Source organism: Corvus kubaryi, unplaced genomic scaffold (assembly GCF_017639235.1).
Source record: "Corvus kubaryi isolate FWS band 111438036 unplaced genomic scaffold, C.kubaryi_AGA036_p1.0 71, whole genome shotgun sequence".
In the NCBI taxonomy this organism is placed as follows: domain Eukaryota; kingdom Metazoa; phylum Chordata; class Aves; order Passeriformes; family Corvidae; genus Corvus; species Corvus kubaryi.
This window is the reverse complement of record NW_024582059.1, coordinates 1,443,284-1,467,073: the sequence shown is the minus strand read 5'-3', so window position 1 is coordinate 1,467,073 and position 23,790 is coordinate 1,443,284. Positions and strand designations below refer to the sequence as shown.

General features: G+C 39.4%; 2 protein-coding genes across 3 annotated transcripts in view; both read left to right on the top strand.

Annotated features, from left to right (window-relative positions):
• The first annotated feature begins 3,109 nt into the window (after nt 1-3,109).
• LOC121675027 (radial spoke head protein 4 homolog A-like) lies at nt 3,110-10,356 on the top strand. The gene is made up of 6 exons (XM_042049984.1): nt 3,110-3,791; nt 4,259-4,493; nt 6,132-6,887; nt 8,086-8,233; nt 9,058-9,175; nt 9,791-10,356. Exons 1-6 carry the CDS (start codon nt 3,574-3,576, stop codon nt 10,005-10,007), a joined length of 1,692 nt encoding a protein of 563 aa, XP_041905918.1. The 5' UTR covers nt 3,110-3,573; the 3' UTR covers nt 10,008-10,356.
• Nucleotides 10,357-11,083: 727 nt separating this feature from the next.
• The window catches only part of CENPE (centromere protein E), a 34,835-nt gene continuing 22,128 nt past the window's right edge, over nt 11,084-23,790 (top strand). For both annotated transcript variants that reach the window (XM_042049998.1, XM_042049997.1), the window contains exons 1-17: nt 11,084-11,219; nt 11,416-11,507; nt 12,352-12,441; nt 12,520-12,638; nt 13,700-13,819; nt 14,733-14,814; nt 15,026-15,093; nt 15,175-15,246; nt 16,768-16,819; nt 17,634-17,721; nt 17,907-18,033; nt 18,683-18,802; nt 19,848-20,006; nt 20,346-20,493; nt 22,286-22,380; nt 22,694-22,750; nt 22,832-22,999. In XM_042049998.1, coding sequence (XP_041905932.1) covers nt 11,164-11,219; nt 11,416-11,507; nt 12,352-12,441; nt 12,520-12,638; nt 13,700-13,819; nt 14,733-14,814; nt 15,026-15,093; nt 15,175-15,246; nt 16,768-16,819; nt 17,634-17,721; nt 17,907-18,033; nt 18,683-18,802; nt 19,848-20,006; nt 20,346-20,493; nt 22,286-22,380; nt 22,694-22,750; nt 22,832-22,999 — 1,713 coding nt within the window. In that variant the 5' untranslated portion in view covers nt 11,084-11,163. The remainder of the gene's footprint in view (nt 11,220-11,415; nt 11,508-12,351; nt 12,442-12,519; nt 12,639-13,699; nt 13,820-14,732; nt 14,815-15,025; nt 15,094-15,174; nt 15,247-16,767; nt 16,820-17,633; nt 17,722-17,906; nt 18,034-18,682; nt 18,803-19,847; nt 20,007-20,345; nt 20,494-22,285; nt 22,381-22,693; nt 22,751-22,831; nt 23,000-23,790) is intronic.

Below are 23,790 nucleotides of genomic sequence, written 5' to 3'. Positions count from 1 at the left end.
AAAAAAGGAATAAAAGAGGAAACTTTACACAATTAAACATATTTGCTGTATGTTTAACCAAGCATAGAAATTGCATGAGGGTTTTTTGGAACTGTGAGAGAAACAAATGTCACTAGCTTCTGAAATAAACATATTTACAAAAAAGAGATGGAAAAGTAGTTATGTAGTTAATAGTCTTTTAACAAGAATTAACAAAGGTAACAAGATAGAATCTGCACTTTCCAAGTACCTTTCCTCTTGAAATCATTTGGAAGTAGTCAGGGCAAGCGTAAATATTTAATCCATAAACATATTGTAAAGGAAAACCTAAAGATCACCTTCTGACACTCAGGCACTTAAGTCTTAACCACAGCATGCAGTTTGAAACCTATGCCATAGGAAATCCAACAAGAACCTACTACCTATGCCCTCCTCTTAAGTGAACTGCCAGCACACCTGCAACTACTTGATGGAACGAGCTCCGAGCAGAAAGCAACAGCAGCTGCTTCCTATTGTATAGGCTGGAATTAAGTTAAATTTGCCTTGCCAGCTACACTGAATAGACCAGTTTCACCTCAGTAGTTACAGGTGCTACTTATTGGTCTCGACATGAAGGCTGTCTTCTAGGAAGACACACCTGGGGCCTGAATCTGGGCTTTCCAATTCAATACTTGTTTGCAAAGAAATCAACAGAGTATAGGATTATCAGCTGAAAAGAGAAGCTTTATTCACATTGCCTGTCACTCCCTTCCCAGTGCAAAATTCACATGCTCAAAATTTACTAATGAAACTCTATAGAAATGCAGTAGATGTCCAGTTCTATGTGCAACATTTTGTATCATCTTGGATCTCCATTTCAAAGTCAATAATAGGCAGGAGTTTAGTCTAAAAAAAAAGAAGGCTACTGAAAAGCAGAATTGATTCCACAGGACAAGAAACCATGGCTACCTGGCCACAGCAGAGACAATACAAACCATTAACGTACCTCCTTTGGAAGGGGAAAACATTAATATTTAATTTACTGTTCAGCTAATTAACCCATGCTACTGACAATGATCAGAGTATCATTATGCTGCAATATTGCACATATCCATTTCCTATTTTTCTGTATCAACAAAAGGCCATCATAGCGCCTTGCTGAAACCTCCTCCTGTCCTGAGCCCCTGCACATATTACATGTGTCCTAACTTAAACAACTGCAATATAAGTGCCCTTAGTTTTCTTTCTTTGCTGAATAAAATTGAAAAGACAAAGCACTCGCTCTTTCTTGAGCTGCTGCTTCACTCAACGCACAAACAGAAAGATAACTTAGTTCAAATAGTTTTAATAGAAGTGAATTACTAAACAAGTTTTCCCTCCAAATATGAGATATGGAAATCAAATAAAAAGGAATCCACACATAATTTGCAAGTACTGTATCGCCCTCTGCAGCCAATGTGTTAGTTCTGCAAAACGAACCTGGGCACGATCCTTGCAAAGATCAATAAAAAACTTCTACAAGTAGACACCCAGCAGAACTAACATTTTTTATGATAACGTCTTACTTGTTGGAATTATAGGAACACAATGCAGAAACTTTTTTATTCTTTATATAAATGCTCCACCTGTTAAGGATGTGGAGACATACATTTTGCTGCTCCTTCAGAATGGGTCAGATTCCTCAATAATACTTCTAGAATTTACTCTCTTGGAACTTGACAGAAGTTTGCCATACCTATTTGATAATTTTTTTCTGGCTGCTTCTAATAAATATCCAAAATAAACTTTTTAAAACTTACATTAGCTGATCCATCAATGACAGAGAAGTATGTTTTACAGTTCAGGTATTGCACTATTTTATTTTAAAAAGCTTACAACTTTAATAAGGTATTTTGCTGAGATTTTTACAGCACTGTACTGGTTTCACCCTGGCTGGATGCCAGGTGCCTCCCAAAGTTGATTTTCTATCACTCCCTCTTTTAAACTGGAGGGGGGGAGAAAAAACACAACAGGAAGATCATTCACCTATTACTGTCACAGGCAAAACAGACTCGACTTGGAGAAATAGACTGAATCCTTTACCAATGGAATCAGAGTAGGATAATGGGAAATAACACCACATCTTTAAACAATTTAGTGTTTGAGTACTGTTGCAAAGGAAAGTTACTCACATTATGGCCACCTGTCTCCTTAATTCATCACTTTCTCGACCTGTGACAGGAATTGAGGAAAAAGCATGAAGCTGAGTCAGGGGAGGTTTAGGTCAGATATCAAGAAAAGGTTTTTCACCCAGAGGGGTGGATGGGCACTGGAACAGGCTCTCCAGGACAGTGGTCACAGCACCAGCCTGTCTGAGTTCACAAAGCATTTGGACAATGCTCTCAGGCACAGGGTGTGACTCTTGGGGTGTCCTGTGCAGGGCCAAGAGTTGGACTTGATGATCCTCATGGGTCACTTCCAGCTCAGCAGATTCTGTAATTCTCTTATTAACACTGACAGCATTGCATGATAAAACTGCTTTCTACTCAAGCACCTTCATTTCAACTTAACTTACATCTGCTTGGGTTTTTTTCCCCTTTCTGTTCTGTGAATAGAATACTTTTAAGCGAATTTCATATTGTACCGTATTTTTCTTCTCTTAAAAGAAAAAATTTTGTACTTTATGAACAGCCCCACTAAGATCAACATGAAAGCAATGAAGGCAAATTAAAGACCTTATAAAACATGATTAAACTTTTGAAGACCCACTCTTCTGCTCTCAGCAGATGTCTGAAAGACTCTCACACCACAAACGTTCAAGGAAAAGCATTAACAGCATTTCACGGTTTCACAGAACAGGACTGGTTTGGGTTGGAAGGGACAGTAGACATCATCTACTTCTCACCTGGTGCCATGAGCAGGGACGCCCTTCACGGGACCAGGCTGTTCAGGACGCCGTCCAGCCCAGCCCCAAACACTTTCCTTTCACCGCCACCCCGTGGGTACCGCTGGAAATAGTAAAGAAGGGCTCAAAAGCCCCCCTGGCAAGGGGAGTGGCAGCTGGGGCGGGTCACTGGGGCTGCCGTGCCTCCCTATCCGCGGCCGCGTTCCCCCGGCGACGCCCCGCCCGCCGCCGCCGTTGCTGCTGAGGGGCCTCGCGCTGACCCGGGCCGGGCCGGGCCGCACCCCGGGCACCGAGCGAGCCCCCGCTCCAGGCCGGCCCGCGGGAAGGGCAGGAGCGAGCCCGCCTGTGGGCCGGACACAGGGCCCACGCTCCCCACCGGGGCCCCGGGCAGCCGCCTTCGGAGACCCTCATCAGCCCCAGCCGTCGGAACCGGGACCGGCTCCTGGGAATACCGGGAGAGAAGGCGAGGATCTGAGCACCCACGAGGACAGAGCAGAGGCATCTCTCAGCCGCACCCGGGCCCCCACCAAGCACAGGACCAAAGGGGAACTGTCGGCCAGACCGACCCGTGCAGCCGGACAAGCACGGCGTCAGGCACAGCGCCCAGTTCAACACCTCGGCCGCCCACGGCGAGCAGCGCAAGCCGCTGACCGGCTGCGGGTGCCGCAACTAAACATCAGCCAGAGACGCGCCGGGACAAGGCTCCCAAAGCACCGGGGGCAAGGCACAGCATGGACCAGTCACCGGGATTAGAGCCTTCACAGGAACCAAAAGATGCCTATGAACATGGGCATGGCCCTTATCAGCCACACGAACCAGGTTACGGTCTTGATCAGCCCGGATACAGCCCATATGAGGATCAGATACCCGATCCCCAAGCCCGGATGCTGGCAGTCAAGAATGCAAAAGCCTATTTACTAAAGACTAGCACAAGATCTGGCCTGAACTTGTAAGTCTGAAAAAGGATCACAGTCAAAAAGGGTAGGAAATATGAGTGGAGGGAAAATTAGTAAAAGGACAAAGGGAAGTATAAATCGAATGGGATAATGTTATACATGCAATATTTCATCACTAGTGATACTTGTGTGTGTCCAACATCTTTCAGAACCAAAATTCCTAATGGAATTTTATAGAGAGTTCAAAAAGAAATTGATTTGATTAAGAGTAAGTTTAAATTCAGTTTCAGCTCATAGATAGATGGGGTATATACTAGAAATGGAAGATGGGAATGCTCCTAAGTATAATCAGACTAGTTTTAGCTCTAATTTCTCTTAATGCTCCATGATCTCCTTTCTTTTAACTATTCCTATGATTTCTCCAAAGATACAGATGATTAGCCTTTACTTTTGTTACTAAAAGCATAATATTCTAAGACTTTTGTATAGTAAGCCAACAATATTTACATTTATATGACAGATATGATCATTTTGCTAACATACTAACAAAGATCCTGGATGAACAGCCCGCAAATACAGTAGACATAATTGAGGATATCAGCAAGGATGTGAAGTGGGCTCAGTTTCGGAAAAAAATGGACACTCTTCGAGATGAACATCTGATTCTTCCAACATTTGAAGCTGCAGAAAAGTGTAAAGCTTTGTTCGTCAAGGAAGTCGGTGAAGAAGAGCGTGAAGAACTAGATGAAGAGATAGTGAGTTATTATCGGAGTGAAACAGATACCGGTTATACCAGGGAAGGGGTGGATGGATGGTGGGAAGGGAAAGGAGAAAGGGAGGAAGTTGTGGTCTCTTCTGTAGTGCTGCCTCTCTATGTTGTTATATAATTATATAAATAATTGCAGTCACAGCACCGTGTACCCTCTTCACAGCTGAGCTGGTCCCATGTCTAGTTCTGAAGAAAAAACCCCATCTGGTTACTTAGTTGAGATTTTTTTCCTGTAGTAAATCTAATATCCTGAGCCTTTATTATCAGGGATGTTCTAGAGGTGATGAACAGAAAGTAAGGTTTATAACATCTCCCATATGACAGTTCAGCACGGAATATTGCATCCAAGTTTCTTTTCTTTATATAAAAGGGACATTTCTTTACCTAAAGTGACCATAGTTCTTGATACCAGGTAGACAATATTGTGCACAGCTGCTACTGTAAAATAGAGAATGCAGAATTTCGTGATCCTTTCTGCTCCAGCTGTGGTTCCAGTCTGTCCTTCTCCAACTGAAACAAAATATGGTTTTAATGAAGAACTAATACAATTGAAAAGCCACTTCTTAAAGCATGGGTTTTCATTATTCAGTTGCTTATATGCAGAAGCATTTGTACCCAAGGAAAAATTAGAATTCTTATAATGAGAATTATAATTTAAATGAGAATTATAATAACCAAGGGAAATCAATCAACAAGATGTTGATTTTCATATGAAGTTACCAGTATATATTCAAATGTTACAATTGCAGAGTACAACTACCAACAACAGAAGAGATAATCCTTCATCTTTTCCACAGCCTATTATGCATCTTACAGTAACTGTATAGGATGGTGAAAATGGAAAATAAAGGTAGGGTATTTCAGAAAGGAATTACTAATTTTTCATACTCCTGTCAATCTTGCTTTGATACAAGAAACCTGTCAGATCCAAAGAAATTCCATATTAAACTAGTGCTAATTCTTCCAAATTCCCTATCCTGTCAAGTCCAACTTGTAATAACTCTGTCTGTGTTATATGATCACCTACCCCCCATTAAATGAGAGACGGGTGATAAAACAAATGGAAATACTTAATTATTGGCCTAGTTCTGCTTCCACTGAAGCCAGATGGGGACTTACAATGGACTTCAGGAAGAGCAGGGGGCAGTATAAAAAAGACTGCGGGGAGCTGTATGCCAAGGTTTTCAAATGAACAGCATCCACCCTAGAGAAATGTTGCTGGTCTAGTGCCTAAGTATATAAAACCTGTATTATCTACAACAAGGCAATACAGTGTCACTGCAGGCATCAAGGCCTCTTAGCTGACATGCTCTAGCGCTGAATCATTTGTAGATCTTGTGTAAGAATGCTGACTTTCCTTATTTTGCAATAATTAGGAGTTTGAATTTTGAAATCCTGTGTTCTAAGAGCTGCAGTTCATCTGTGTTCTTTTCTTTCCCACTAAAAGACACTTAATTTTTCTAAACGACAGTAAGAAAAGTAGTGAATGAATGTCTGCAAAGCACTGAGATGATGAGTGGCACTACAGGAAAGTGAAGTATAATGTTCAGTAGATAACATGTTTAATTTTTGAAATAGATAATTATACTATTCTTTAGCTCTAACTCTGAATCTTCTTTCCTAGGGACAGCCCTCTCTACCAAATGTGATGGAAACAGCCTTTTATTTTGAGCAGGCTGGAATTGGCCTGGACAAAGACGAATCCTATTACATATTCCTTTCCCTTAAAAACCTAATTAATGTTCAGCCAATCCAGACCTGTCGCTTCTGGGGCAAAATTTTGGGCCTGGAAATGAACTATATTATAGCTGAAGTACAGTTACATGAAGGGGAAGGGGGAGAGGAGGAGGAAACAGGAGAGGAAGAAGAGGAAACTGTTGCGGAAGGAGAGAAAGAGATGGGTGAGGCTGAAGAAGAAGGTGAGGAGAAAGAAAAGGAAGCTGAACCACCGAAGTCCACCTATAAACCCCCACCTGAGATCCCAAAAGAAGAAAATGGGACTGGGACTAATAAATATATCTACTTTGTCTGTAATGAGCCAGGCAAACCCTGGGTGAAGTTGCCTCCAGTGACACCAGCCCAGATTGTCTGTGCCAGGAAAATCAAGAAGTTCTTCACTGGTCGGCTGGATGCTCCTGTTGTGAGCTTTCCTCCTTTTCCCGGAAATGAGGCTAATTACCTGCGTGCACAGATAGCTCGAATCTCAGCAGGAACCCATGTCTCTCCCACTGGATTTTACCAGTTTGCAAATGAGGATGAAGAAGAAGAAGAAGAAGGAGATGAATATGAAGAAAACCCCGAGTTTGAGCCTCCCCCTGTGATTGAAATGGTGGAGTCCCTCGCCACGTGGGCACACCATGTAAAGGGCATTCTAAAGCAGGTGTGTGCCAGCATAGCTCACATGGGCCTTGGAGAGCACTCCCGCTGCAGTGCTCGTAGAGTTACAGAATGTGAGTGACACTCCTCACCTGCACATGCAAACTGCTCACCAGAAATGGTATTGCATTGGAAGATTTTTATACAGAAAATACATCATATGTAATACCCAAATATCTTACACATAAAACATACATTTTATATGGTATATAATATGTAACTACCTTGCACATATTTACAAATACCATGTATTTTTATGTATGTGTGTATATATATATAAATGTAAGTATATATATGTATAAATATGTATGCATGTATTTAGGAACCTTCTAGGTTTAGTACTTTTTCCAGTGATGTGTTCTTGAGATTGAAACCTATCTTTAAATAACAGTATGGAGTTAGGCCCTGATAGATAACAATCATTTCTTGCAGTCTTCTGTATTAGGTTTTCTGCTTTGAGATCCTGACTTGACAAAAATGTTTAAAATTCTCTTTTCTTGGGTAGGATGCTGAAAAGCAGATAGCTTATGGTTGTATGCTAAATGGAACTTGCTTGGTGTTTTCTTCTGGGTAATTTTCTGTTTTACACTTTCTGATATGAAATATGCAAATGAAAAAACTTTAAAACATGTTCTATCAGACTAGTGCTAGAAAGAGGTATTACTAATTTGATTTTCATTGCTGGATGGTTTGATGGCCAGTCTACCAATTCAAGAATGCTAATGTAAAATAACAGCAAATGGTAGGAAATTAAACTTACTACCAGCAAAACAATAGTTGTAAAAAATAAAATTTATATGCATTAGAATCTTAAGAACATTCTGTTATGTTCCTCTGACTGGTTAAATAACAAAGCAGATTTTAAAAGGAAGGGTAAAGTCCATAGTTTGCAGTAACTGGTAATCTAGCAAGGATATAAACCAAACTGGCCAGGAACTGAAGAATACAAAATGACAAAAAGCTGATGACAGAGGTATAAGGTTATTCTCAAATAGTAAGCAGGGATGAGGAAGCAATGAGGGGAACGTTCTGCCAAGAGGATACAATATTCTGTTAACAATATACTAGTTATGGAATATGTATTTTTCTTCTCCCCGTCCCTTAACTGTGTGTGTGTCTGAGCCAATTGTTTTAACTAGTTTTAACTTGCATTCTTTCAATGATTGTTGCATGTATTTATTACTTTTCCACATCAATTATAGGGTCGCTGTGTTTGGATTAATCCTTCTCAAAAATCAGAGGAAAATGAAGAAGAAGAAGATGAAGAGGAGGAAGAAAAAGAGGAGGAGGGAGAAGAGCAAGAGGAAGAAAGAGGACTACCCCTTCTTACTCTAATCTCTGAAGATGAAGGTATTCTTCATGGAATATGAAGTTTTTGATAGAGAGCCACTAGGAATGTTGCCATTTAGCAGTAAATATTTGAAGTTGTAGAACTCTTGACACTTCCTGGAGCAATATAGTTTGCCTCTGTAGGGTAAACACATTATTTTACAAAATCATTCAAAAGCAAAATGGTTAACAGTATTGACATTAAAACTGAAATAATCAGGTTTACTAGGTAACCATCTTGTTGACATTAAAAGGAAAAAATAACTTAGACTTCTCAGGTTATTCCAAGTTCAGAACAGCTCACTACATGAAATACATTCAACTATTTTGTCCCGTCTTTTTAGGAAAAAAGAGAAGTGTGTAGGTGTAAATAAATAGAATAATTAATATGTAACACATGCACCGTTACACATTATTTTTATAAGAATTTAGATATCTTAGCATATCACTGCAGCAAATCATGGGAATAAGGGAGCCTGAATATTAGATTACATCAATATTAGATTATTTTCCTGCTCTCCATTCTTTAATCAAGGTGAAATATAGCTATACAAGTTATCCATAAATAATAAAAAGTCCTTGAAAAAAGAACCAGGGCTCCTACTGAATTTTTTCTGTATGTGGGGAGTCTATCAGCATTCCTGTGCTACCTACCCACACATGCAAACCACCTGTTTGAAAACAGTGCCTACACTTACTGTTTCTGACTTCTGGCTCTTCTGTCACACAACTTAATATAAACCTTGCTTGAATTCTGTGCAACTCTTGTAGCTCAGTCTTAAATATTTTGTAGAGGCTCGTTAGGTCCATTTATTCATAAATAGTGTGTGTTTGACTATCTCCAGGAATGAAAAACATCCCTGCTTGGACAGCTCAGGCTTCTACAAACCTGATCCCACAATATTCTGTTGCAATCCTGCAGTCTAACCGATGGCCTGGAGCTTATGCTTTTGCATCTGGCAGGTGAGAGTCCACTCTGACTGTATGTGCTACACGCAGGTGCCTCACTAATGCAGGCAGACTTGCTTTATTATTAATTCATTGACTGAATTCTAGCTATTCCAGAGACTGATGGAGAAGGCCACTTGAATGTGCACAGCAACAGTAAATATGTATTTAAGACTGAAAATAAATAATCATTGGAAAGGCTGGCATGAAGTTACTGGGTGTAAATGCCCAGTTAGTGTGTGAGCACGGTCCTTGATTTAAAATACATATTCTCATGTCTGTGGGACCTTTTACAAAACCAGGTACCTTCTGTGGTTCTGATGTTCGGTTTCCACTACACATGGTCATTTCCTCCACGTGCTTTTAGAAGGGCACTGGCTGGCACATTGTTACCCTTGTGGAGTTGGAGTTGTATTGCAGTGCAGTGCAGTGACACTTCATCATTTTAAATAGAAGATGTGTTAATAACCATGAGAGCAGTTAAAAAGCGGTGCTGTCTTTAAAATTCTTCTGCTGTAGGGTATCTGCATCACAGTGACTTTTCATGCAGCAGAGCAAGGATGCCCAACAGTGTCTCTGCTAATATTTTGTCAGGGGATGAATGTGTGATCTTTCACTTCTTGTCCTCAGGAAATTTGACAACATCTACTTTGGCTGGGGTCATAAATACAGTCCAGAAAGCCACACTCCCGCACTGCCCCCGCCAGCACAAGCAGAGTACCCTAGGGGGCCAGGAATCACTGAGACAGTAGACCCCACTGTGGAAGAGGAAATTGCTTTCAGGATTGCGCAGGAAGAAGCCTTAGCTGGAGAGGAAGAGGAAGAAGAGGAAGTGGAGGATGATTAAAATATGGAAGAAAACAGATTGTTTTAAAAGTTTGAACATGAACGGCATTTTCATAACATAGTCATTTATTTGCTGACCTCAAAAGAAATGCACTTGCAGCATGCCTTTGTTTTTTGATTTCTGAAGCCTTTTCTTTGCAGCTATCTTCCTCTCCTTCCCCACCCCTGAAACCTACCTGCACTGGCATGAAGCCTTTTTCTGTTTGTTTGAATATGCAAACACTGTCTGCTTCCTAAAATGATACTGCTTTGAACTAAGAACTACCATGCACCAGATGTTCACACTGTTTTTCTAGCCCTCACTTCAATACATTCATACATTTTACTTAAATAAATGGTTTTTAAACTCACAGGACAGTGTCCCTTGTATGTGTGAAAGCGTACTATTCAAATTCAGTCGGGAGCTTACTGAGGTACTGGCTGAGAGCACGGCAGTGATGCTGCTCGTCATTGGCACTAGGGGGCTGCACCTTCAATCCTGTGCTGTTTTGGGCCCCTCACTGCAAGAGACATGGAGATGCTGGAACGCATCCAGAGAAGGACAGTGGAGCTGAGGAAGGGTCTGGAGCTCAAAATACGGAGCGGCTGAGGGAGTTGGGGGTGTTTAGCCTGGAGAAAAGGTGGCTCAGGGGGTCCTTATCGCTGTCTACAACTCCCTGACAAGAGGGTGTAGCCAGGTGGGAATTGGGTCTCTCCACAAGAGGAAACAGCCTCAAGTTGCACCAGGGGAGATTCACATTGGATATTAGGAAAAAAATTTTAATGGAAAGGGTTGTCAGCCTTGGAACGGCTGCCCAGGGAAGTGCTGGAGTCACCATCCCTGGGGATGTTTAAAAGACCTGCAGATGCGGATGTGAGGACATGGTTTAGCGGTTCCCTGGCCGGTGCCATCTGGGCGCTGCCGGCAGCCGTGGGGGGGAAAGGTGTCTCAGCAGAGCTCAGGGGCTGCTCAGCCATCCGTTCCTGACCATCCTTTCCTTGCCCACCTCCCCGCCAGCTCCTGCCGAGTGGTACGCTCCACGCACGGCGTGCGTCCCTCGCGGGCCAATAGGGAGCGGCTCCGCGCGCAGTTTAAACCAGCGGCGGTTGGGGCGAGTGTTCTGCGCTCCCAGCGCTCCCCGCTCCGCTCCGCTCCGCTCCTCCTGTCCCAGGGAGGCATGGCGGACGAGGGCGCCGTCACGGTGTGTGTGCGTGTGCGGCCGCTTATCGCCAGGTGAGCCGCCGTGCCGGCGGGAGAGGGAGGTTCCCTCCGCACCCCTGGGTGCCGCCGTGCCCCCGCACCTGGAGCAGGGAGGCGGACGGAGGGATGCGGAGCGAGTGGCCGGGGGAGAGGGGGTCGCGGTAAGGGGCCCGCGTTTTGGGAGCGGAGTCCTCGCTCAATAAAGATAACAGAGTGTCTCTTCTTTTAGAGAAAATGCCTCAGGAGATAAAGTGTCCCTGCACTGGAGAAGTGAGAATAATACTGTTTCCGACGTGAATGGTACCAAAATATTTAGTTACGGTAAGAATGTGAAAGCAATTGCTTTATTTTGATACTTATGCGGACCTTTGCTACTGTACTCTTGAACGTGTCGACTGTGGTGAATGCCCTGAGCTTCTTGCAATGTCCCCCAACCTTCCCAGTTTCGTAATTCGGAAGGAGTGCCATTGGGGCATACGGGATTTCTGGCTTAGGCAGTGCTGGGATGTGCTTTTGAAGTCAGCTTCCTGCTGGACGTTGCTTTCTCTGTTCAGATTCATCCTGTAGTGGCTTTGGAATATGTGACCTTTGGAACACATTTTTTTAATGTGAAATCCAGTTACAAATAGACTAAACAAGGGCTAGTCCAGAGCATTTAGGGGGAACCCAAAAGTGACTAGCATGAATGTTAGATCCTCGTAACTCACTGGCTCCCTTTGAGTCCTTTCCTACTGATCAACTCTACTTGTTAATATGAATGTATCTACTACCACGATTTCTCCCAAAATACAGATTCAGTAAAAGCATGCACTAGGCTAGGAGTTTAACAACTAACCTGTCAGATTTACAATCCTTGTAGATAAATTAGCCATAACTTTTTAGGATTAAATGGGATGACTGTTTAACTATGTTCATCATTCTGTTTACTTGCTATCATCACTGTGCATTGTGTCTTTCTTGATTTTGTGTTTAATGCTTATTTTAAAACAAAATTTTAAAAGCTTGCATTAGTAGCATTACAATGATATTTATCTTTGAACTACCCTACAAACAATGATGCCCATTTATTGGATTTGAAGTCAGCAATACTGAATGACAGCTCGGTTTGGACTTGCAATAGAGTGGATTCACATGCTTTCTTTTTTTTTTTTTTTTTTGTTTTAAGATCGTGTTTTTCACTCAAGCGACAACACTCAGCAGTTGTATGATGGTGTAGCTGTTCCAATTATACAGTCAGCAGTGCAAGGCTATAATGGTAAGTTTTAAAACTGTCTTTAAATCCTTTTCGTAATGTATTTCAGAGATAGTTGGTGAAATTTAACCATCTTTCTAGGCACAATTTTTGCTTACGGACAGACTGCTTCAGGGAAGACTTACACAATGATGGGAAATGAAGATTCCATGGGCATTATCCCTAAGGCAATTCAACATGTGTTCAAAATTATTTGTGAGGTGAGCACTTCTATTAAATTGAAATGACTGAAAGGACTAGTAGTATTTGTGATGGTTACATAAAAGTTAGTTTTAGTATCAAGGGGCTTATGAAGGAAATTCATTTATATTGGACTATATGTTGCAGTTACTTTGCCAGCCTGGCAAAGATGAGGGTTTAAAATAAAAAGTTAATGGGACTCTATTAGTTGAAATCAAATCAGAACAAAAGTGAGGAGGGTTCTTAACCTTCCAAATATGTTAAACATTGATTACAAATATAAATAGGTACTCACTTGTTAGTGTGGTAGATAAGATAATGTGAACCTTTTTGTTTATTCTGCTATTATAAAAGTCTAAAAAATTAACAACTAAAGACTTTTTTTTTAGTGGGAAGAATATGACAGTATATTTACTTATTTCAGGCTAACAAAAGAATTGCTAATTGCTCAATATTAATAAAAGTAAGGAGAAAGTGTATGTTAAAGCAGTGATTTCCAAAACATGATTTGCAGAGTGCTTGCTTCTGCCTTGAGGGTTTCGGGTAATTGTTACCAGTGAAGTGAAATAATCACTGCTCCTTTAAGGAGGTGCAGAGTACCCATATAGGTTTTATAGAAGTAACTAAAGGCAAGAAAATTTTCCTTGAGTCCATTGTGCAGCCTTTCCTCACCCCAACGTTCTCTACCAAGGAGGCAGGGGAATAAGCAGCAGCAAAGTAAATCCAAGCAAGCAAAGAGAGAAGACAAGGTATGTAAGAGAGGAAAGAGCCTAAGCAAGAGGAAATGGGTTATGGAAACGGCATTTAAGTAGGAGAACTATTGTCATGCTTCTGTAGGGCAGTTATCTTAATTTTATAACCTATTAGAAGTGGTATACCATTAATGCAGCTGGAAAGAGGTGGGATAGAAGAAAAACTATTCTGTATCGGTAGATGCTAATGTACAGAGAGGATGAGGGGAAAGAAATCTGTGGAACAGTATCCAAACATTTATCTCCAGTTTAAGAATACTTGCATTAAAAGATGTCCATGAGTTCGTCCGTTTTTGTTTGGTTGTTTTTTTTTTTCCTTTCAACACTAGATTCCGGATAGAGAATTCCTGCTAAGGGTTTCTTACATGGAAATCTACAATGAAACAATTACCGATTTGCTTTGCGATAGTAGGAAAAAGAAGCCTCTGGGAATTCGTGAGGATGTTAATGTAAGTGGATGTTATGTGGTGTAAGTATTGTATCAGCTTGGAGTAAAAGAAGTTGAAAAAAAAAAACCACCTTCAGAAGGATCTAGTGGAAAACTTTTCTGGGACAAACTGTGTAATTCTATCTTCAGCATTAACAGAAGGACACTTGTAGTAGAATAAGACTGTGACTTTGGGCTTGCTATTGCTAGTTCATCTTTATAAAAGTAGACTTAATCTTCAAGTTTTCCAGGATGGTATAGTTTATTTAACTTTGACAGTAAAGACTCGAGAGTTGTTTAGCTAATGACATTTGTACAAACATGATGTTAAGCTCCATGTGTTACAAGTTTCTGACATATACAGTTACTTTAACATCATCTTCATATCATCTACCAAGTAGATACACTTTTCTTCTACTGTGATCAGAGAATAACCATGAGACTAGAACTATTCAGTAAGATGATCACTATAGAAGGAGAAATCTATATTAACACTATCCGTCGTTTGTTTATATTAAGTTTTGTAGCAAATAATAAAAATTGTTGGTTTGGTTTTTGGGATGTTTTTTCTCTTTGGTTGCCTTAAATGATCCTGGGTTTGGAACATAGGAAAAGGGAAATCTACCAGTTGTATAACTCTCTCCTTATAAGATTTACTGAGAAATATATTCCTGGATTCCCTTAAAAAATATCAAGAAGGATATTTCACTCAGCAGTTCTGTTTTTAGGAAACTTTCTAAATCTCTGTTGTTTGATTCTTGTACCCCTAGGCCACAATTTTGATTAAGGTCTAAACCTTACCCATGCCTTGTGTTTGGAGTAAAAAGAGATTCAGCTGTCGAATAAATACCATAATAATTGCTGGTAATGTTAACTTTATGTATTGAAGTGGGTTTTGGAGTTCAGTAAAATTTATTACTTTGTTTATTCTATAGAGGAATACATATGTAGAAGACCTGATTGAAGAAGTGGTGGTTGCCCCAGAACAAGTTATGGAATGGATCAGGAAAGGAGAAAGTATGTATTTAAACAATGTCAGCTGATAGCTTAAAAAAATGTTGGTTAATTAGGTATATTTAGAACCATAAATCAGGTATATTTAGAATCCTTTTAGGTTTATATTCATAAACCAGAGGTTTTCAGAAAGTTTTAAAATTGTGGTCTTTGTCTGTTTAACTCCAGTTTATCAGATTATAAGCAGAAGTATTCTAATACTGGTTTTTGACAGGAAATCGCCATTATGGAGAAACAAAAATGAATGAACACAGCAGCCGTTCTCACACCATCTTCAGAATGGTAAAAACTGTTTCACTGCTGGGAGTGGTTTTATTGTTTTCAAAGTGACAAAAACTTTACTGCACTTTTTTGCATTTCTAGATCATTGAAAGTAGAGAACGAAGTGACCCTGCAAATGCAAACTGTGATGGAGCAGTCATGGTTTCCCACTTGGTAAATGTCTATTTAATACCTTCTTGGAGTACAGCTTAGGTAGAGAATTTACTGTTACTGCTTGTTTGAGAGAGTAATGGTACTTCATAATGACTTACAAAAGCTCTTCATTGTTGATTCTGACAGATGTTTCTTAAGTATAGAGGGAGACTCCTGGGGCATTATCTAGAGCAGATCTTCCCACCAAAGGAAATTCTACATGAGAGTTATTCATGCCAGACTGGGGAGTGCTATGCCCTTCCAGGAGCATAAGAAACTATGTCAGAGTGCTCTTGCATTTTGTTAGATGTATCTTCCCCTACAATTGTTTCTGACCACTGACAAGTCCAGTGAAATAACTTGTAAAATGGGTAACCTTAAGACTTTGCTTATCATCAAATTTAGTTGTTATTGAAAGAACATATGCAGTGTTCTACATCTGCAATGGCCAAAAGATTCATTTTTTTCAGAAGTAACCCCACTTAGCATCTCTTCAATGGATTACTGGTATATGGAATACCATAATCTGGGGGGAATAGCACTGGACGTCTCCAGGGAAATGTTACGGTTTCAGAAGCCTTCTCTACAGCCTTTTCTTGATTCTCAGAAAATGATCTCAAACAACTGTGGGAATGGAACCAGTGTGAAACTATTTGAGCCTGCTGAAATCTGATGAGCACTTTTACTCAGAATTGGAAATAGCATCAGGTTAATCACATGCATTGTGGAAAGAGCTTTCTGTTCTGGCTTCATGTGAGAAAGCTCTGGTTCAAAACACTGCTCATGCAGTATCTCCAGAAACTAATACCTGCTTTTTGTGCTTACCACAACTTATGGTATCCACTCTTCCTACACCACCCCCTCTGCCCCATCTCAGTTCCAACTGACTTCAGAGTAAACGATGAGTAACAGGGATGAGGGGAGAGGGATTTTGGCCCTCTTGGTCTGTTGCTGCTTGGTGGAGTTAGTACAGGATTTTACTCCTCTGAGCCCTCAACTAAAGTGAGGGCTACTTGGTCAGGCAAATCATTATGGGATGCCATAATGTTCTAGCTGGCTTTGAACCAGATTCAGAGTGAGGCTTTTCCTCTGGTAGTTAATTTCTTTTCCTTATCTCCACAATGACAGGCAAGGAGAGACATACAGCCAACTCAGGCCAGGACACTAGATAATCTCACCTAGGCTCTTTCCCATGAAAGATTCCTACAGCTGGAATTAGTAGTTAACACTTCTGTATTGAGAAACTGTGTTTATGTGACCAAGGGCAGAGGTTGTTGCGCTGAAGAGTTTGAAACACTATTTGGGTGGTATAACAGAGTTCCTACAAACTTACTCCATGTCCTTATGTACCTTGGAAGTATTGGTTGTGTGTAGCAGCTGTGCATTACTTCCAGTAATGACAGACCCCTTGCTTTTTTTTTGCTCTTTTTTTTTTTTTTTTTTAAGTTTAGTTTATGAAATTCTTAGCAGGTACTTAGAATTAGGAGGATTTAAAGTAAACTGCCTCAGAACTAATCTGTGAAATATTTAATGAATTTACAGAACCTGGTAGATCTGGCAGGCAGTGAAAGAGCTAGTCAAACAGGATCTGAAGGTGAGTGTTAAATGAGGCTTCTCTGACAACCACTTCTGTTAATTGACCCTTATGAGAAACTATGATAAAAAGGAAATTGTTTGATCTATGTGCTATTGTGCTATTTATTGTTTATAAATAAGGCCCTTTCTGCTTGGTAGGGCATTATCTACTCAGGAAAATACTGTAAATGCTGTGAAATGCAAACAATTAAGTAGTAATATGCCTTTTCTAGAATTGCAGGCCCAGCAACAGTCCTGCACTGAACTAACAGAATGGAGATGACTCAGTGAACATGTACCTGTAATAGCAAAATCACTAGAAGCTTTTTAGGGGCTTGTGTGTAAAGGTGAAGAGTGAATAGATGGCTCACTCTTTAGTTAAGAAGAAGCTTGTCTGTTAAGTGACAGCATGAAGCTGCACAAAAGTGCCTTGATCAGAAAAAAGCGATCTGAGAAGGACACAAGTAATATTCTCTCTTACAAAGAATGCCTAACCTAAAACTTGTATCTAAGGCTGATTTGTTGTATGTGTAAATGTGGGCATTTGCAAAATTTAAACAGGCAGCAAAATTGTAGTTCTTATGGGCCCAGCTGCTTACTATGTAAAGGTTCTAAATGTTTATTTTTGATTACTATTTTATTTCAATGCATTTTGGCTATCATAAAGGCTTGGGTACTGCCTGCTGATGAGTCACAGCACATTGCGGCACTTGAGATTTAACTCTTGGACAATCCTTTTGAGCATAGCATAGCACAAAAGCTTGACAGGTTGAAAATGCATCTAAATACTGTTTCAAATTTAAAATAATAATAATAGTATGTGTGGTACCTAGGTGTTCGACTGAAAGAAGGATGCAATATAAATCGGAGCTTGTTCATTCTGGGTCAAGTTATCAAAAAGCTTTGTGATGACCCTTCTGGGTAAGCAACTGTTTGTATGCCTCTTATAAGATAAGGCACTGCTAAACTAAGAGATTAAAGTCTCTTATTTATAATCTTAAATAGGTAAATGTTTCAAATAACCTACTACCTCTAGAAAATATACTTACTGTATTTTTTCTATGCAAAATATCTGAATTTTTTTTTTGTTGCCTCTTTTTTATTAGCTTCATAAATTACAGAGACAGCAAGCTGACTCGAATTCTGCAGAACTCCCTTGGAGGAAATGCTAAAACAGTTATTATTTGTACAATTACTCCTGTTTCTTTTGATGAGACACTCAGTACTCTTCAGGTAAAGCTTCTCACCTGTTCTCTAGTAACTCATTGTAGACAGGTTTGAGGAGTGGAAAATGTAATCTGCTGAATCTTTAATGACTTGGATCTTCTGAAGGGCTTCTGTAAACTCAGAACTTGACATTTTTTTTTGTACACAGCATCTTTTCCCAGTCATCTTGTGCTAGGTTGTCTACCTAGAGCTTTTTGAAAGTTGGAACAAAGCTCCTTCTCTCATTTTGCAGGCAGGAGATAACTGCTCTTATCTCATTTGCCTTTTCCAAACCTAGTTAGAGAAGCCTTTGCTAGCACAAGATGTCAGGCACTACAGGAATTGAACTGTTAATGATCAGTATATATTCTTTAGGTAGGATTGTCTTCCTTTTTGATGATCTTTCAAGCTTTTTATTAAATAAAAAATAATATGGGATATTCTTACTTAAATGTTATGCTTCATGTTTTAGGTATTAGTATCAAGCAAAGAAAACTTACCTTTTCAAAGCTTAGAATACATTTTAAAAAAAGCTAATTCAAATATTTGTGTCCTATTATATGCTGCTCTTTATCTAATAAACTCTCCCTTTAATTCTGTTGGGAAATACGGGACAGAGTAAGTCTTTTTGTATATTTGTTCTCGAACTATTGCCCATGAAAGAATGTTCTTCCAGTTTGCCAATACAGCCAAAGGAATGAAGAATACACCAAAAGTCAATGAAGTACTTGATGATGATGCCCTCCTGAAGAGATACCGCAAAGAAATTCTAGATTTGAAAAAGCAGCTGGAGGAAGTATGTAATAAAATAAATCTATCCTTAGTACTGATAGCTATTTGGAGACCACCTGTTTTAAACCAAAAGCAGTTAAATTTGGAGGGGTAGGTGAACTCTTTAAAGCAATATCTGCAATTTTTTTTGAGAGAATCGAAATGGAAAGGGTGATGTGTAGTCTGGAACAACTAATGATAATCAACATCTCTGTGTGAAAGCTAAGACTGAATGATATCAACTAATAGAATTGTCAGTTGGTTACACCTAATCAGTAGGTTAACATCGTTAAGAAACAGAAATTTGTGATGCCTTACAGCACACTTTAACTGATCAAAAGAAACAATTAATATAATTAAATAATGTAAGAAGTGATTGAATGTCTGTTAAAGACCCCAACTTCATATTATCTCCTCCCTTACTGATGTCTAACTTCAGTTTGAGTTGCAGGAAGTTGCAACTGCATGAATATCCCTGGAAAAACTTAGGTCATGTATAGGTGGAAGTTGCATTTAGAAAATGAACAATAGCAACTTCTCACCAAACAATGTAGTCTCTCATGTTTTCCTTTCTCTAAAAACCTGTGGAGCTGTGGAACAATCTTGCAAGTCTTGTTAGACCACAGATGATAAAGCATAAAGCACAATTAAATAACAATGCTGAACATACTGTTCTAGTGCATTAAATAAAACTATGCACACTTTTTATTGCAAATTATAAGTATCCTTAGAGAGAACTTTTAGAATTTTTTTTTTTAATGATAATGAATTTGCAGCATTCTGCAGGTAGTGAGTTATATTTGAAAGAATGCTCTTTTTTTTTTTTTTTGTACCTAGAAAAATTTGAGGCTGTATTGTTTCTGGGAGTTTTGACCACTTTTAAATACGAAGTCTGCAGTAAAATTGTAGACTAAATCGTCAGTTTCATAATTAATGCTTAAAGATTCCTCTTCCAGACTTAAAAGAGTGTATGTGTAGAGTTGTTTTTAAATATCAGTAATTGTGTATCTTCTGTAGGAGTAGTTTCTGCTCTTAAAATGTCAGTTTGATTAATATTCTCTTTATGGAAGGTGTCTTCAAAAACTCAGATTCATGCAATGGAAAAGGACCAATTGGCCCAACTGTTGGAAGAAAAAAATTCCCTTCAAAAAGTACAGGAAGACAGAATACGAAACTTAACTGAGATGCTGGTGACTTCTGCTTCCTTTGCCTCAAAACAGAATGTTAAAGTAAGCACCTGTTCTAGATTTTACTTGATAACTCTGAAATACTTTGCAAAAAGTAATATTAAATACATATGTTTATATTAATAAAAAGTAAGTATGATGGGCAATTTTCACATCTCTTTCATATTTTTAGAGGGCTAACTTTTAAATTAACTTCAGAGTATCAATTCAATGTTGCCTTGTGATAAACAGACTCCAGGGACTTTTTTGCTTTCCAAATAATTTTGGGGAAACTGCAAAAATACTGTCTAGTTAACTGCTGATACAGAACTAGTCTGAGGCAACATTTACTCTTCCTGGTGGTTTGGTTTTATCACTTCTTCTGTAAATACTTTTTTAAAGGCCAAGAGAAGAAGAAGAAGAGTTACTTGGGCTCCTGGTAAAATAAGCCAGGGAAATGTGGGCTTTATTGAAGACTTTGAAAATGCAATGCTGACTGAAACAAAAAAAATGAAGTTGTCTCTGCCAGCAGTACCAGATGTGGAGGATTGTAAGTAACTTTGGGGAAAAAATAAGGAAAGTCTGCAAATCACCTTTGAAATCACAAGTAATCCCTTTTTAATAAATCGAAGTTAAAAAGTAAATTAATTTGCTAACAATACAAAAACTAACTTTAGTTGGCACTATAATCAGATGATATTTCATGAACTCCGTTTTAAAAGCTGCCTGCAAGGAAGTCTCATTTGTCTGCCAGCAAAGAATGCTGCCTGGAAGGGAAGTGAGTTTAGCATGGTAATACCAGTAGTTCTTGTGCTGGAAATAAGGCTTTTCAAATAAAGAGGGAGAATAAGTCTTATTCTTCAGGTGAAATAATGTGTAGCATGGCCATCAGGTCAAGGGAGGTGATACTGCCCCTTTCTCTGCTCTGCTCTCCTGAGACCGCACCTGGAGTGCTGTGTCCAGCTCTGGAGTCCCCAGCACAGGAAGGACATGGACCTGTTGGAGCAAGTCCAGAGGAGGACCACAGAGACATCACTGGGCTGGGACACCTCTCCTATAGAAAAAGCTGAGAAAATGGGGATTGTTCAGCCTGAAGAACAAAAGGTTCTAGGTGACTTAATTGCAGCCTTCCAGGACCTGAAAGGGGCATACTGGAAAGCTGGAAGGGACATGCAGAGATAGTGGGGGGAATGGTTTTAAACTGAGATAGTAGGTTTAGATTAGATATTGGGAAGAAATTCTTCACTGTGAGGGTGGTGAGGCACAGGTTGCCCAGAGCAGCTGTGGATGCCCCATCCCAGGAAGTGTTCAAGGCCAGGTTGGATGAGGCTTTGATGAACCTGGTCTGGTGGAAAGTGTCCCTGCCCATGGCAGAGGGGCTGGAACTAGATGGTCTTTGAGGTCCTTTCCAACCCAGACCATTCCATGATTCTGTGAAATTGCTGATAAATAACTTTGCAAGCATTGCATTACATTTCCCAAAGGGAGTAAGTTGATTCTTTGATAGCACAAATTAACAAAACTCCAACTGTTCTTGTACATGCTTCTCAAGGAAATTGCTTCTACCACCCCACCTTCCCTGAATATTGAGCTTTTAATTTCTTAAAACCAAAGGTTAGAGTTGTGAGGTAAATGGCGGGGTCTACACAAACACTTCTTCTGTGCAGCCTACCCCAAGCCCCAAGTTTTTGTGGAAAGTGTTCTTTAACTCAGACTATCCATTTGACCCATGTTATCCCCACAAAAAGGAGGAGAAAAAATGGAGAGGGGTCTGCGTGTAAAATTCCAAAATCCTGAACAAGAAAAGGAAGTCATTACTCAAATATCAGATTGAGACAGAGAAATTCAAGGACTCATAAGAGGAGCAAACTGAAAATTGGAAAAAAATTTTCTAAGAAAATTGAACTGAAGACAAGAGGACAATTCAGCAATATTGCTGCTGAATTACATCTTCTTGCATCCTTATTACCTACCCTTCAGTCAAACTTTTTTGCTTGTATGTGAATTTCCTGGGGCTTTTTTTCTTTGTCTTGCAGATTACTGTTGAGTGGTTCTTTCCTTGACAGTCAAACTTTTCCTAGTCTGTAGTTAAGTATATATTCTAGGTTTGGTTTAGACTTCATTAACTTGTGATAAGATGGTTGGCATTAAGTATAGGGACTGGACTTCAGTGGTGTTCCCTTTCATAACAGAAAATCATGAGAGTCAGAAGTCCTACTCAGTGTGCTGTGTTTTTGCCATTGAATGATTGTTTCCAATGTGGTAGAACTATTTTATGAGAAAATTGTTGATGCTCTGCTTAAAAACTACTGGTACTTTTGTTAATACATCTTTCTTTTCAGCTACCTTAGAGAATTCAGAATATGACAGCCCTTCCCTGATGGTTCCTGATCAAATTTCAGAAGCAGAATGGATTGCTGGTCCTAACATGAATTGGGTAACATCATAATCTGTTTTGACTTTCTAATACTATGCATATGCATAACATGCTTCTCAGTAAGATCAGCCTTACTCTTCTGTAGGACACCAGTATTCTGTGTCTGCAGAATTACTGAGACTGGTTAGAAAGTCTCTTGGACATGTCTGTGGAGCTGTGGTATGGTTCTGTGCTTCTATGGGTTTGTGGCAGATGATCCAGTCAACTTTGGTCTTTAAATAGGACTAGCTGTGAAAAGACAAGCAACAAGGAATATAATGCTCAACTTGCTTGATCTTGTAGATCTGCTAACTGAGAGTGCTTCTTTTTCTAGACTCAGAAAGACTTTGAAGAATCTGTGCAACTCTGTGAAGCATTAGCACTAGAAAAGGTAGGTCTGTTCTGAATTTTCTAGAAATAAGGCTGACATTGCAGCAACAGCTTCTAAAAGTTTCTTGTGCTGCTTCTTCAGGATATTGCTGTAAATGAGGTCAACGTCCTGCAAGCTAACTTCAATAACCTTGTGCTGGAAAATGAGCAGTTGAAATCAGAAATAAATGAAATTAAAGAGAAACTGAAGGAAAAAACAGAAATAGATGAATTCGAAGCACTGGAAAAGCAAACACAAAAAGATCATGAGGTAAGGCATTGAAATAGAGATATGAATTGTTTATGCTCAAATACTTTCTAGAGTTTATTCAGTTTATTCAACATTCAGCCTTGGATGTTGATTCACAAACAGATGGTGTTATAAGCTCCATTCAGCAACAGAATAAATAAACCCAGGTCTTAAACTGGATTTACTTGGAGTGTAGAATTCAGACAAATTTTTGGAGAGTTCCATACTGAAGCCTGGTTAAACATGTATTTGTGTGTATATATGTACCTATGTTATTTTTATAAATGTGTGATCTGAATTTCAGTCTAGACTTCTGAGGCAGTTGTTTTGCTGCTTAAATACATTTTAGAACTGGTTTGAAGTTAAAATATGGTTGCTAAACCATATTTCCTATATTTCTTGTGTGAAATGTCTTGTCTTACAACCCAAGATAGTCCATGGATTACCAAAAGTCAGAGCTATGTGAGCATTAACTTTTAACATATTTTTTACCTTAGTCATAAAATTATTTTAAAATAATAGGAAAAACAGTAATGTCTGGAAAATCAAAACATTGTATTTTGTGCCAGGAAGTCACAAAAAAAGTGAAGTTATCCACTGGATAACTTAGAATATAGGAAATGTTGACTTCTAGTTCTTTTCACCTCTTTGTGTGGTTACTGGAGATGTTCCTTGTTAGTCCAAATGCTTATGCTCCGATTCTGTAGTCTAAAATACTTACTACTTGTATTAGGTTCTACCTGCCTAAAGGCTAGACTGTGAAATAAATTATGGTTAAAAAAACCCCAAAAAAACAAAAGCAGCAACTTGAG